General features: G+C 41.0%; 1 protein-coding gene across 1 annotated transcript; it reads left to right on the forward strand.

Annotated features, from left to right (window-relative positions):
• Positions 1-3,543: 3,543 nt before the first annotated feature.
• On the forward strand, positions 3,544-14,702 carry LOC147618425 (uncharacterized). The gene is made up of 5 exons (XM_086775249.1): positions 3,544-3,736; positions 5,599-5,808; positions 7,996-8,802; positions 9,097-9,234; positions 14,476-14,702. The coding sequence occupies exons 1-5, from the start codon at positions 3,544-3,546 to the stop codon at positions 14,700-14,702; spliced, it is 1,575 nt and encodes a 524-aa protein (XP_086631375.1).
• Positions 14,703-15,775: the final 1,073 nt, after the last annotated feature.

A 15,775-nucleotide genomic window follows, 5' to 3' on the forward strand; every position in this document is an offset into this window, starting at 1 on the left:
ACAAGATTTGTATGCCCACCAATAGAGATAGTCAAAATGACCAAGGGAGCCACTTCATCAATGATGTAATTAGGAAGCTGACAAAACAGCTTATAGTTGTTGAAATAGTTGTTGAAATATACAAGTGAATAGGGTGTGTACGGGAACAAGCCCTTGGTTAGAGGCTGTAAAAGAAAATGTGTAAATGTGAGAGAACCTGTGAGAACCTGTGAAAAGGTGAGAAGAATCTACTGGGAGAGAATAAAGGGTAGCATGAGAAGATTTAGGAAGTGTGGAGATATTATAGGAGAGGTGGAGAGAATCAAGTAAAAGAGGTGGAGTGAATCAAGGAGAAATCAGTGGGATTAGATGCTTGGATGTAAACTCTATAAATTGAGGCATTGGCCTAATGAGAAATTGTTGGTTTTTGATTATCCATGCCTACATTAAGCTATTAGTTAATTACTCACTAATTATATCTTAATTATCATCTACTCACTTTGCTAATGATGTTGATTCTAGCATTTGATCCACCATAGCTCATCACATTGCTGTAATTTTAACATGGTATCAGAGCCTAGCCTAGAATCCATCAATTTGTGAGCCCATTATCTTGCTAATTACTTTCCTATTTATGATTAGTACAAAATTAATATTTTTCACCTCTTCTTCAACTAACCTCTGCACCCCCAGCCAGTGGAGGAGCTCCCTCTCCTTGTAGGCTCAACATTAGCCCAAACCCTTCTAGCCCAAGATAGCTAACTCAATGATGCTCCAGCCAAGCCAATGAGAAGCGCAAACTACCGGCGCATCTAGGAGAAATCACGTTTTTTTCCAGCGTAGTTTTTTCTGAAGAAATTGTAGATCTTGTCTACAAATCAAATTGATCTAATTCCTCTTAGCCCTAGGGGTTTGCAAGCATGCTCTACAAGTTGGTGAAGTCAGAAATTGATTTGATCAAGTCTACAGTGAGATCCAAGCTCTTCATCATTCTGCAGGTGACTTTGGTAAAACAGAGATTAAGCATTCAATGTTTGGTCAAATCTTGTGTTTCTTGGCTTAATCCTCTACTAGACTAATTGCTATTCATGGCCTTGAGAGGAATTGAGCTCATTTGAACTCTACGGCCTCAGATCTAGGCTCCCCGCATACTCTGTTTTTTGTAAACAAAATAGAGGATTAATTTACTAATCAATGATTAATCAATACTAATCACTATATTTTGGTGAAATTGAGGGTTAAAATTAACCATTAGTATTTGATACAGATCCCTATAACTTCAGATTGTAATTGAGAGATGGTTTGATACTCCAACCATTCCGTACAAATTGGTTACCCTTGATTTGGTAAAATTATGCTGATATTTTTATGGTAATCATCATTTTGCATTTAACCCTTGGTTAATGCCTGCAAATCACACTCAAATTCAAGATTATTCACAGCCAGAGTTGCATTTGGGAATGTGCATGAGAATGAATGCTATATGCATTATGTATTGGGCACATTACATCAGTGTAAAAATGGGATCAGACACTGCCCTTGTCCAGAATAAGGTAAGAGGTAAAACCTCCCACATAGATTTGGGTTTGCATTGCATAATGATGCAAGATAAACATCAAAATCCCAAAAGAACTGTCAACAAAATGTTTAAACATGTTGCTCACATGGAGCAAGAATTGACGGACAAGCTCATGGCCCCAGCCATGAAAGAAGAAGAACATCTCTTTCCAACAAGAAGAAGATCCACACCCATAAGAAAAGCTAAAGGAAGCATTGAAGGAAGACATGGACACGAGAAGAGAAGATGCCCACGACAAGAAGACTGAAAGAAAAGGAAGACATGGATGCGTGGAGAGAAGCTGCACGACAAGAAGACTGAAGACAAGAGAAGATGTGAGGCTCCAAAGAGTGAGGAGCCATGTGAAAATCTCTAAGAAAGAGAGAGAGAGAGAGAGAAACCCCACAACCCAATGTAACCTGCCCCAACAAAGTAAAACCACCTCTGAGAGCCACCGCCGATGTAGGCCACATGGTAGATGTATGTGTGAGCACTTTAGTCAAGGTCACGGGAACTTGTAGTAGCCTTGGACACATAGAGAGAGAGAGTGAATTATCATCTAATCACTTTGTTAATGATGTTGATTCTAGCATTTGATCCACCATAGCTCATCACATTGCTGTAATTTTAACAATAGTAATACACAAAAACTCAATAGTCTAGTGCCCACAACCCAATGGCCAAGAAGAGTCTACCAACAAGATCTTGAAGGGAATCCCGATCAAGATAGTAAATGAGAATATAGAAACGATGATTGGGACACAAAGCTACACTCAACATTATGGGAATTCCAAATATCTTATAAGAATATAACAGGACTTACACTCAACATTATGGGCATTCCGAATATCTTATAAGAATATAACAGGACTTACACCATTTAGCATGGTGTATGGACTTGAAGCAATAGTGCCCATAGAATTCCTTACACAAAGTTTTAGGATTACAGTGGCAGAAAGGCTCTCTCTAGAAGAATTAGAGGTGCACAAGATAGAACAAATCCTCAAGCTAAATGAAAGGAGGCATCACAACGCATAGACAGCAAAAATAGTGCAAAAGAGAAGGACGTTGCAAGTGGATACGAATACAAAGTTCAGGATCTTTGAGGAAGGAGATGTTGTCCTACTATTCTAATCCCGGAAAATTAAAAATGAGATGGACGTGCCCATTAAGGGTTGTTAAGAAACTGGAACTTTCAAATTAACAAGTTTGGATAGAGAAAGACTCAAGAAGCTCGTAAACGCCTACAGGCTAAAGCCTTATTATGGAAGGATGCCAGAAGAAAAAGTATGTCCAAAAAGAAACTATAATCTTGATCCGGAGATACCTCGGAACTGGAATCCGAGTCTAGCCAAGAGTAGGAAAGAGGACATGATTCTAGAGAAATTAAAAATGGAAAAGAAGAAAACCCAAAAATAGATATCCCATATGTAAATATGATAACTATATGCATAGATGCCGAGGAGCTAGGTGGCAGTAACATGGTGCAAGCGGGAAAAACAAAGTTGCTGCCCCACAAAAATGTGCATATGAATGTAAAGGGAAACTTGTCACCTCACTTATTCTTGGATAGGCCATTAATAACCTCCTAATAGGCAGAAGGGGACTGATGTTCAGATAACGAGGGAGATCTGGGGCAATCATGAAAATACGAAGTAATTATGGCTGCCCTTAGAAAGGGTGCACCTCACGACAACGGCTCAATGTCTCTCCATTAAACGCCTAGTTTCCAAATTAGCTTTCAAAAAATTACCCTACGTGCGTAGCTCTCTTCCTGCTAAACCCTATTCATATCATCACCTTCTTCCAATCATCCCCAACATTTGTGAAGAAGAAGAATGGTGCTTGAGTTTGAGCCCCTATCATCCACGATGTAGAAAGAGGTGGATAAGCATGCACAATGGCTAGAGAAAATGGGACTCAAAGAGTTCGTGGAGCTGCCCTAGGAGGATCTCAAGAACTATGTTACAGAGTAGCTAGAATAGTTACTACAAACCGACACCATCATGCTTCCATCAGGAGAGAAGAGGGTTTTTGATCCCCTCTATGTGGCTGAGGTGTTCAAGATACCGGTGAAAGGCAAGGGCGTGATCAAGGAAGCAGATGAAGAAGACCTTGTAAAGGAGTTTTTCCCTCCCGACGAAGACAAGGCCAAGGAGTTCAAGATTGTAGGAAACCCTAATGAGGATTGGCAGAACCGTATGCACTTCATAGTGGAGATGATCAATCTCACCCACAAGCCATACTAAATGTCAAGAAAGGCATATGGATTGGTGAAAGCAGTAGAAGGATGGAGAAAAGGAGATAATAATGCTACAGGACAGAGGTAAAAAAAAAAGGAGGCCACCATCCAAGAATTCAGAAATCAACAAGAACCACTCCAGGAGGAGCTAAGAAGAAGAAGAGTGAGGCAGGCTGCATGGAGGAGATGCAAAGGCGAATAACAAGGCACCAAAAGGCAACTGAAGAAACAAGAGAGAAAATCGAAAAATGAGAGAGCCATGGCCCAGACAGAACAATCAAATAGGAAGCTATAAGACAAAGTGGATAGGGCCATTGTCAGCCAAGAAAGGGCTAAAGGCCAGATCAACATGATCAGAGAAGAGCACACAAAGATTATAAGAGAATATGGACCATGGAAAACAAGGACAAAGTAGAGCCATAATTCCCAGAAGTCTACAAGATGGAGGCAAAAAAAAATGGAGCAATGGGAGAGCCATGCAATAGAGGACCTAAAGGAGGTGTGGGGAGATTACTTGAGGAAGTTGATGGTGGCAATGCAAGCCCCCACACCTACCTACAGACAATTAGCTCCCCAAACTCAAGAGAAGAATTTGGATGGAGGCACCAGAAATTCGAACATTGCAAATCCAACAAGAACACATTTGGGAATTGCCGAACATAGCCAAAGGGCACAGAACAGCAAGGTAGAGGCCACCAAAGAAAAAGAGTTACATGAGTATATTGAGCCGCTAAAAACATAGATAGAGGCATGGAAAAAGCATTTCACACTTTTAAAGGGTGATGGCAAGAAACCTACTGGTAGTCGGAGGGGAAGGGGAAGGAGTTGGTAATCTACAAATGGTCATCTATGGACATAATCCCCGATGATGAGTTGTGAGAGCATGCCAATTGATGAAGTTTCCTTGAGGGCTTAGATTGAAGAATATAAAGGATTAGTGGAAGAATACAAGGAGCAGCAAAGATAGGATGGAGAGACAATCAAATCCCTCAAGAGAGGGAAGCAGGAACAACAACAACCAGGGTAATAAGAGAAAAAGGGGAAAGAATGAAGGCAGTCAATGAGCTGAATGTCGCTCTGACAACAGCTCATGTTGATCTAAAGAAGAGACAGGAGAACAGATGGATGATTTGAGAAAGATACATGCAATAGAGTTAAAATCATCCAAGGCAGAGGCTCAGGAAAAGACAAGAGCAGCTAGAAGCCATAAGGAAAGCTTATGCTGCCACGAAACTACAGAACAACAATAGACTAATCGAAGACTTCCAAGGATGGGCGAAAAGGGAGAAGGCAGAAAAAGAAGAGATGCAGCAAAAGCTCCAAGAAGAGAAGGGGCAAAGAAGCACATGCTTGTGCAAAGAGACAGTCCTCAGACATATGAGGAGTTTAATCTAAGCAGCTCAGAAAGCTAGAGCACTAAGACCATCCAACTAGAATGATATAGAAATTTTTTTGAACCAAGACTATAATGGAGAAGCAAGGGCATAGCAAGTTGCAGGCAAGAGAATCAGCATACATATAGTAAGTCCCTCATCCGGGTCCTGGGCTACATGGGGAAGTGGCAGTGGGATCTCATGACTCATGGACCCAGGTAAGGAGGCAATAGCTCATGCACAGAGCAAGACTACCAATGCCCCTCGCCAGTGGAGTCTCTTGGCAAAAAAATCAAGGAAAAGACCCATTTCAGAACCAACAGGCAGACCACCTTATGGGTGTAAATGGAGTCAAGGGGGAAGGAGAAGGTCAAGAGAGCCAAAGTAAACTATTTTTGAGGATGCCGCCATTGCTCTAGAGCAGAGCCGCATGTTTTTGCTAGCAGGAACGGTTATTGATGCAATGGAGAGGGCAAGAAAGAAGTTCCCACATACTAAGCCCATCAAGGTGCAGTTCCATCAGGCAGGCGAGAAGACTAGGCTCGGGCATGCAAGGGTGAGCAACATGAAGAGGGATTATGAGGCCAGTTATGCTCAAGACAAGCCAATAAGGTTTGTCTCTAGGGGCCTCGGCACGGAAGGAGGACTAGATGAAGGTGGTTGAAATAGGCCGTAGGTTTCAAACCAAGATTTCGGAGATGATTTTTTCTGAAACTGAGGGTAGCAATAGGAATCATATATAAAAATTGAGAAATCGTCAGCCATACAAAGGAGGTTATGGCAAAATTTTCTTAAATTTTGTGGAAATAAGTTTTATCTTTATGCTATTCAAAAAGAATAATCCCCACCATTTGTGCATTCTAAAAGAAATTCTTTTTATTTTAAAAGTGTTATTCCTATTTTATGCATAAATAGATGTATAAAAGGATTTTCTTTTATTATAAAAGTGTTATTTTCATTAGATTCAATTTCTATGCATAGAAAGATGCATATTGGATATTTTTTAATTATAAAATTGTTATTTTCATTAGATTCAATTTCTATGCATAGAAAGATGCATATTGGATATTTTTTATTATAAAAGTGTTATTTTCATTAGATTCAATTTCTATGCATAGAAAGATACATATTGGATATTTTTTTAATTATAAAAGTGTTATTTTCATTAGATTCAAATTATATGCATAGAAAGATGCATATTGGATATTTTTTAATTATAAAAGTGTTATTTTCATTAGATTCAATTTCTATGCATAGAAAGATGCATATTGGATAATTTTTTATTATTATAAAAGCGTTATTTTTATTAGATTCAATTTCTATGCATAGAAAGATGCATATTGGATATTTTTTTAATTATAAAAGTATTATTTTCATTAGATTCAATTTCTATGCATAGAAAGATGCATATTGGAAATCTCTTTATTTTAAAAGTGTTATTCCTATAAATCTGATTTTATGCATAAATAGATGCATAAAGAATTTTTATATCAAAATTAGATTCTCTTTAATTCTATGTTTAATTTCCATGAATATTTGATAAATGAATAAGTAAATACTCTAAGAGGGAAAATTCTATCGTTTCATATTCACTCAATTTGTAAAGAGAAAATTCAGGAAATCTACTAAAGTCAAAATATTCAGATAAATGATTAATTTATTCATCATTGGAATTGGTGATTAATATAGAAATCAGTTAAGTGAATATTCAATGAATGAAATTCAGTAAATTAGTAATTGAAATATCACCCCCTTTTCGAGAAAGATAATTCAGGAAAAAAAAAGAGATGTAAGGTAAAGAGAAGTGATGAGATGTGTGATGTGAATGTGAATGTGAATCAAATAGGTGTGAATGAAGGGATGAATAGATGTGATGTGAATAGAGGTGATGAGATGTGAGGTAAATAGATGTGAAGAGATGTGTGATGAGAAGCAGATAGATGTGAATGAAGGGATGAATAGATGTGATGTGAATAGAGGTGATGAGATGAATAGATGTGATGTGAATAGAGGTGATGAGATGTGAGATGAAGGGATGAATAGATGTGATGTGAATAGAGGTGATTGTTACCATATTATAGTAGTGATGTGTGTGAACACACTTAGGACCGCCGGGGCACTTTTTCCCTCACTAGGAGGTTTTTTCCCCCGTGCATTGTATATACGCCCATTATCTTCTAGGGCTTGTTATCTTTCATTTTTGGCACTCATAATACACTACTGTGTTGTGCTCAAGCTTCCTCATCTTCTTAAAGTTGTGTGTGCATTCCTGCAACCCTAATTCCAACAATTGGTATCAGAGCAGGCTTCCTCCTCCCGGGCAGCATCACCGGCACCTGCCGCTTCATCTCCTCCGATTGCGACGAGGTTTCACGAGCGTCTGCAGGTTAGTATATGCCGTGGGAAAGCCCGTAGGGCTTAGTCGTTTCAGAATTTTGATCTGAGGTCATTTCGCCCTCCGTTTTTGCATTGCAAGTACTGCGCAGGCAAAATCGTCCTACTTTGCAGATTTTCTGTCAAGATTAAAATCTGCAGGACAGGTGCCCATTCGTCTGTTTTGGGCTGTGCTACATAGCACAGGTCGATTTTATACAAGTTTTCCTCTTACAGACAGCATTTACATCTAGTAGTACAGTCATTGGCCATGGCTGACAACAATGATGTATTCCGCATGTTGGCTGCTAAGTTGGATGGCACCAACTATCCATTGTGGGCATATATGATGCGACATGTATTGGTAGCAAAGGGGTTATGGAACATTGTGCAGGGTATTGATGCACGTCCTATTGTGGCTGGGAATGCTGCAAACACATCAGAAACAGGTACTGTTGATGATGGTGCAGGCACAAGTGCTGTAGCAGCTGTTCGAGAACCACCACTTTCAGCAGAGCAGATTCGTTGGGATGGTAGAGATGCGCAGGCTCATGCCTTGATTGCGCTGTCTGTCAAACGTACCATTATCCCACATATTCGCTCCTGCAGGACTTCTAAGGATGCTTGGGATGTACTTGCCACATTGTATCAGGCAAGAAATGAGGCTCGTGTTGCTTATCTCCGAAAACAGTTGGAGAGTGAGCATATGAACGAAGGTGATTCTATGGATAGCTTTTTGACAAAGATCAAGGATTTCAAAGAGCAGCTCATTTCTGCAGATGAAATCTTGTCAGACAGTTCACTTGTGCAGACTGTTTTGAATGGTCTACCAGATTCTTATCAGGGTTTTGCTTCCACTCTTCGCTTGATGATGAAAGGCAATCCCAATGCCTTATCATTTGAGGAGTTAGTTTCTGTTTTGCTGCAAGAAGACCAGTCAAGGCAAAACAGGAATATTATGCGTGTCGCAGATCAAGCTTTCGTTGCTAGTCAGAGAAGCGGGAAAGGTAAAGCTGGCTTTTCTTCTAGTAAGCAGAAATCTGCAAATGCTGCGCAACCAAAGAAGGAAGACAAAGATGAGAAGAAGGGTGACAAACAGAAGACATTTTGCAAGTACTGTAAGGGAAATGATCATGTCATCAAAGCGTGTCCTAAGCTGGCTGCGAAAGAGGCTAAGAAGAAAGAGGCTAGTATGGCTGTTGCAGATGCCTCTCCTTCTAACAATGAATCTGCTAATGTTGTGCTAGATACAGAATGGGCATTCAATGCGCAGTGCAGTTATGACCCATCTTTGCATGACACATGTATGTCTGCAGTAGATTCAGATGTATGGTACTTTGACAGTGGTGCCACTAAGCATATCACCTCGCAGCGCAGTTTATTCACTTTCCTTGAGTCTGCTCCCACAGGGAATACTGTCACTTGTGCCAATAACTCCTCTTATCCCGTTGAAGGAGTTGGACAGATTGTGCTGAATGTTGCAAATGGCAACACCTTTACACTTTTTGATGCATTGTATGTGCCAGGGATCAAAAAGAATCTGCTGTCAGTCTCCGCATTTGCCAAAACAGGTTTGGTTGTAAAATTTGTGGATGACAGATGTACTGTTCATGATCTCTCTTGTGGTGACATCATTGTAGCATCTGGTTCACTATGTCGAGGGCTGTATAAGCTCAATATGGATGGCAAATGTGTAGAGGATTCAGCATGTGCTATTATGGATACGCAGGCTATTTCAAATGCAAAACTGTGGCATGCACGTTTTGGTCATCTGAATTTTGCAAGTTTGCTGCGCCTGCAGAAATCTGAAATGGTGTCTTCTTTGCCTAAGCTTGAGGCACCTGTCAAGCATGTTTGTGAGGGCTGCATATTGGGTAAAATGCAGCGTGCTTCCTTTCCCAAAGATGGATCAGTGAGAGCTGAACGCAGATTGCAGCTTGTTCACAGTGATGTTTGTGGTCCCATGCAAACTCCATCATTTGGAAACCACCTTTACTTCGTGACTTTCATTGATGATTTTACCAGGCATGCATGGGTATATCCTTTGAAGGCAAAGTCCGAAGTGTTTTTGTGCTTCAAACGTTTTTTGGTTATGGCTGAAAATGTGTCAGAAAGTAAGATGGGCACCCTCCGTTCAGATCGAGGGGGGGAGTATATGTCTTCAGAATTTAATGCATTTCTGGCTAAGCGTGGGATAAAACACCAATGTACAGTGCCGTATACACCACAGCAAAATGGTGTGGCTGAGAGAAAAAACAGGTCTCTCATGGAAATGGCAAGATGTATGGTTAAGAGTCAAAGTCTACCACATGGTTTTTGGCTTGAGGCTGTCATGTGTGCCACTTATGTACTAAACAGGTGTCCCACCAAAGCATTACAGGTTGTCACTCCATATGAGGCTTGGCATAGCCGCAAGCCATCTGTTGGCCATTTACGTGTTTTTGGTTGCCTGGCATATGCATTAGTGCCTGTGCAACATCGCAGAAAATTGGATGACAAAGCTGTCAAATGTATTTTTGTTGGATATAGTGCTGAGAGCAAAGGCTATCGTTTGTATCATCCACAGACAAAGCGCATTTTGGTTAGCCGTGATGTATTTGTGGAAGATGCAGTTCAGCCCTTGGTTTCATGTACTAAGGAGACAGATATCAGCTCACGTGATGTCTATGATACATTGTTGCCTCTTTTCAATGGTGCACAGTCAAGTGCAATACCTCATGAGGCAATTTTTCAGCCTATGCAGGTTTTAAATGATGGCACAGATCAGCCTATATCTGATGCAGATGTGCATGATGCACTTGAAGATGAGAGACAAGAGATTGAGGGCTCTAGGAACATGCCTAGATGGCTGGTGCAGACTTTGCGTGACAGCAAGTTGGATGCCCCTTTGTCTAGTCGCACTCGTTCTGGCTCTCATGGTGCCTCTTATGCGTCAGATTGTTATGCATTGGCTGTTTCTAGTATGTGCGATGAAAGTGAGCCTGTTTCATTTGATGAGGCACAAAGTTCAGAAAATTGGATGGCTGCTATGCAAGCAGAATACGATGCTATTATGAAGAATAGTACATGGTCTTTATGTGACTTGCCCCCTGGCAAGAAGGCCATTGGCACTAAGTGGGTATACAAATTGAAGCGTAAGCCTGATGGCACAGTGGATCGCCATAAGGCTAGGCTTGTTGCAAAAGGTTATGCTCAAGAGAAGGGCATTGATTTTGATGAGACTTTTGCTCCCACATGTCGTATGACCACTGTTCGTAGCATCTGTGCATTAGCAGCTCATAATGGTTGGAATGTACATCAGCTGGACATAAAGACTGCGTTCTTAAATGGAGATTTGCATGAGGAGGTGTATGTATCGCAGCCTCGTGGTTTTGTTCAAAGAGGGCAGGAAAACAAAGTGTGCAGGTTAAAAAAGGCTTTATATGGTTTAAAGCAAGCTCCACGAGCTTGGTATGAAAAAATACATGCATATTTGACTGCACATGGGTTTCAGAATAGTCCAACAGAAAGCACTTTGTATGTTAAACGTGTGGATGGTGTACATCTAATCATTGCTCTCTATGTCGATGACATGCTGCTCACAGGACCAAATGAGAGTCATATTGCTGATTTTAAGGCTGATTTGAATGCCTCTTTTGAGATGTCAGATTTGGGGCATTTGCATCATTATTTGGGGATACAATTTAAGCAGTGTGATGGAGGTATTGCTTTGTGTCAGACAAAGTATATTGAAACATTGTTGCGGAGATTTGGCCTTGAAGACTGCAAGCCTATTGCTACTCCAATGGAGAGAGGTTTGAAGTTGAGTCTTCATGATGCTGGAGATCACTTTGATGTCACACTCTATCAGACAGCTGTTGGTTGCCTCATTTATGTATGCATTACGAGGCCAGACATTCAGTTTGCAGTCTCACAGGTGAGCAGATTTATGCATAGCCCAGGCATTAAGCATTGGCAGGCAGTGAAGCGTATCTTTCGCTATTTGAATGGTACTCGGCATCTTGGGTTGTTTTATCCCAAGGGGGGATCATTGCCGCCAGATTTACATGTTTTTTCAGATTCTGACTGGGCTGGTTGTTATGACACGCGTGTCCACGAGTGGTTTTTGCTTCATGCTTGGAAGCTCATGCATATCATGGTTGAGCAAGAAGCAGCCTACTGTGGCCACTTCTAGTTGTGAAGCTGAGTACAGGGCAGCTTTCACAGCTACGGTTGAGTGTGTGTGGCTCAGACGCCTTATGGCTGATTTGGGTGTTGGGCAGCCATCTGCCACCACCATCTTCACTGACAGTCAGAGCGCATTGGCAGTTGCGCGGAACCCAGTGTTCCATGCTCGTACGAAGCACATTGAGGTGCACTACCATTATGTCAGGGAGAGACTCTCTGCAGGAGAGATCAGTTTGGCTTATGTGCCAACACAGGATAACCTTGCAGACCTTTTCACAAAGGCTCTGCCTCGTGAGAAGTTCGAAGCTTTTCGCAAAGCTTTGGGCTTACTCCCTTTTGTGGATTCGTCCACATAGCTAGACACTTCCCTATACATGAGTGCTAGCTCTTGTTCACCGCATCACTCCAAGGGGGATTTGTTACCATATTATAGTAGTGATGTGTGTGAACACACTTAGGACCGCCGGGGCACTTTTTCCCTCACTAGGAGGTTTTTTCCCCCGTGCATTGTATATACGCCCATTATCTTCTAGGGCTTGTTATCTTTCATTTTTGGCACTCATAATACACTACTGTGTTGTGCTCAAGCTTCCTCATCTTCTTGAAGTTGTGTGTGCATTCCTGCAACCCTAATTCCAACAGTGATGAGATGTGAGATGAATAGATGTGAGATGAAGAGATGAATAGATGTGAGTGAATAGAGGTGATGAGATGTGAGGTAAATAGATATGAAGAGATGTGTGATGTGAATCAGATAGATGTGAATGAAGGGATGCATAGATGTGATATGAATAGAGGTGATGAGATGTGAGGTAAGTAGATGTGATGAGATGTGTGATGTGAATCAGATAGATGTGAATGAAGGGATGGATAGATGTGATGAGAATAGAGGTGATAAGATGTGAGGTGAATAGATGTGATGAGATGTGTTGTGTGAATAGGGGTGAAGAGATGTGAGGTGAATAGATGTGATGAGATGTCATGTCATGTGAATCAGGATGTAAATGAATGATATGTGATGTGAGAGTGAATGTATGTAAAAGAATGTGATGTGGATGTGTATACGAAGGAATGTGATGTGATAAAAAATGATGTGATGTGACATGAATATATGTGGATGTGAAGTGATAGATATGAATGTATGAATAGATGTGGGTAGTCGTACTACAGGGGTGAACGATTGGATGGATGTGTATGAATGAGATATGGTGTGGACAGAAGTGATGTGATATAATGTGGATAGAATGTATGTGATGGGATGGTTATGAAAATGTATGTGGTGGTACGAATGAACGAATGTGATGGATATGAATGAATGAGATGTGATGGGTGTAAATGGATGTGATGTAATTGAATGTGATGGATGAGAATTGATGTCGTGTCATGTGAATTGTGATGTGAATGATTATGATGTGGTGATGAGAAAGGGAATACAGATGAAATAAATGAGGAATGATGTGGAACAATGTGGGAAGACGAGAGTTCGCTATAGAAACTGTATTTATGACTTGTTTTTTTAAATGATTGTTTTATGTCAAGAATGCTGGGGAAGCATTTTGACAGTCTTGTGAATGAGGTCATGGAGACCCAATCTGATAAAGTTGCAATAGCTGACGGAGAGTCAATGGAGGACGTCTTGTGTAGTAGCAAGGTCGGACAAGGTCTTGATGTGAGCTTCCGGTACGGTGGATGAGGGAAGGAAGCGGCCTATGAGTGAAGCGCTAGGTGACCTACAAAGGATCCTAGAGGGTGCTGACCATACGTTGCTCGGGCTCTGGGTCACCAAAGATACCCACACGTGTGTCGTGGAAGATATTGGAACAAGGAGTAAGAGTTGTTTTCTAAATTCGGGCATGGATCTGGTTGATTGATCTTGTTGGTCCTCAACGGATGACTCCATGGTTCTTTTATATTGATCTATTGGTTGATCTTGCTGATCATCAACAAAGATTCTATTTTGATATGTGAATATTGCCGAGTACTATGAGCTAGGAACCATCGAAAAGACCCCTGAGTGGACAAGTGGTGAGCGTTGTGGTTGCCAATGATGCCATAGGTACACTGAGGAAGGAATGATTGGAAATTAGAATTCAACTGGAAATTTTTGGAGGATTATGATCAGTGACTATGATTTCATCAAGTGATTGTTTTAAAGACAGCTGAATCTGTGAAAAAGGCAATTTCATATTGGGTGTGTAAGTGGTGTGACGAGTTTTAAGTTTGCATGAATATCTGGCTAGGGGGCCTGGGAACTCTTTTCCCTAGTACCCAGGACAAAACCTAACCAAATTCCTAATTGGATCCCATCACTACAGTGGTTGGGTGGTTGGCTAACCCATGGGACTGGATGGGGTTAGGCTGGACTAATGGATCCCTAAATCGAGACTCAATTCTGTTATGGTACAATAGATGAAGTAAATCCCAGAAAAAAATTGTTCTATGGAAAAGAATCAACAGCTGTGCCTCTCAATGAGGAAAAAAGAATTGGTCTCTATGCTCCAAGTGCAATCTTTCCCTGATCTGACTATGGGACTTACAGGTTCGGTCAGATCAGTTCAGTTAGTTAAGACTTTTTGACTATGTTAGAGATAAATTATCGTGGAGAAATCGCCCGTGCTTTCCGGGCAATGGGAAGTTTTTTCGGGTTCGTTTTGGAAGAACCGTGGGATTAGTCTCTTGTTCGGATATCCATGGGCGAGGCCCCGAGTGAGGGACCCTGGCCCACGTAAGAAGTGCTACTTCCGCTTGCTAGCGGCCCTGAATTCGTTGCGTGGTGGGGATAGGGACAATACAGGTAGACCCTGAAATGCCTAAACTGTGGTCAACAGAAGAGGATGATAGAGTAGTTGGAGAACAGCCACAAGGACAAGGGATTGAGAGAAGCGTGGATGTGGCCTTACGAGATAAGATCAATAAATTTTGCATCGTAAACTCGAAGAGTATGCAAAAGTGGATCGAGCGGTATGGAGAGGCCAAGAACAAAAGGAATCGAGCTCGTCAAGATTTTTGAAGGAGTCGGTCGCCAACCATACCCTTCATTGCTTGCTATACTTCGAGACTTTCCATCAAATAGATGGCTCCAACAAACCTTACAAGAAGTAAAATTTGTGATGAAGTTATTACGGATGAGGAAGAGGAGCTTGCATATGGTGATTTCATTCATTCTAAGTCTCAATATGTTCACATGTTTTCCAAATATTGTTTACAACTTCTCCATAATCTAACGATGTGTTATTTTCTTTTAGTATCAAAATTTTACAACATTATGGTCAAATGGATGCCATTTTTAAGTGGAGCGGATCGATAAGAAGAGAACAGCATTCGATTGTGGTGTTAAAGCAAATTTCATGCAGGAAAGCAGGACTAGTGCAAGTGATTCAAATACGGATGTGAACATGCTCGATTACTTTGGAACCATCCAAGATATCATCAAGGTTGGCTTTAGAAAGTTTCATATGTTTATCTTTAATGTTAAGTGGTTCAAGGTAGTCACAACAGGAGCACATGCAACCGTACACGAAGAGATAAATCCAGATTAGTTCAAGTGGACTCCACAAAGATATGGATAGACTAAAAAGATACATTTACACTACCAAAGCATTGTGAGCAAATAATCTTTAAGGAGGACCCAAGAGATCTAAAATGGTGCTTTGTAATCCAAGTGGCAGCACGTAGTAAACAAATATATGAAAACATGGAAATAGATGGAGATGAAGCAGAGATTGGTGTGGGCCAGCAAGATCAAGTTACACATGTCTAAGTGACAGTAAGAGCAAGGGCTAGATGAAGGTATAGAGATCGAACAATCAGACACAGGAAATGTTTCAAACATAGTAGACGGGGATCTTGAGCTAGCAACAAAAAGGAACCAGAGCTAGTAGGCTTCTGAAGTCTCATGTAAGCTCAACGAGGTGTGTAGTGATAGATTCATAAGAAGCGTACGGTTGTACCCTTCTCAGTGCTATAGCCATGTCTTCTTTGCCATGCCCGTGTCTTTCCCTAGAGAATCTTTCCCCACTACTTGATTGGTGTTTGCATTATGCTTAAATTTAATTATTTTCCACAAGAGCAACTTACTCGTGG

The sequence above is a fragment of the Cibotium barometz genome, chromosome 35 (assembly GCF_041138505.1).
Source record: "Cibotium barometz isolate CiBa-2024 chromosome 35, ASM4113850v1, whole genome shotgun sequence".
NCBI lineage: Eukaryota > Viridiplantae > Streptophyta > Polypodiopsida > Cyatheales > Cibotiaceae > Cibotium > Cibotium barometz.

What these genes read in the sequence shown, in the direction of transcription:
- LOC147618425 (XM_086775249.1), top strand. Translation starts at nt 3,544, where the DNA reads ATGCTTCCATCAGGAGAGAAGAGGGTTTTTGATCCCCTCTATGTGGCT. An exon ending in TAATGAGGATTGGCAGAACC is followed by an intron (nt 3,737 to 5,598) that starts GTATGCACTTCA and finishes TTTTGCTAGCAG; the next exon opens with GAACGGTTATTGATGCAATG. An exon ending in ATGTGTAGAGGATTCAGCAT is followed by an intron (nt 9,235 to 14,475) that starts GTGCTATTATGG and finishes TGGTGGGGATAG; the next exon opens with GGACAATACAGGTAGACCCT.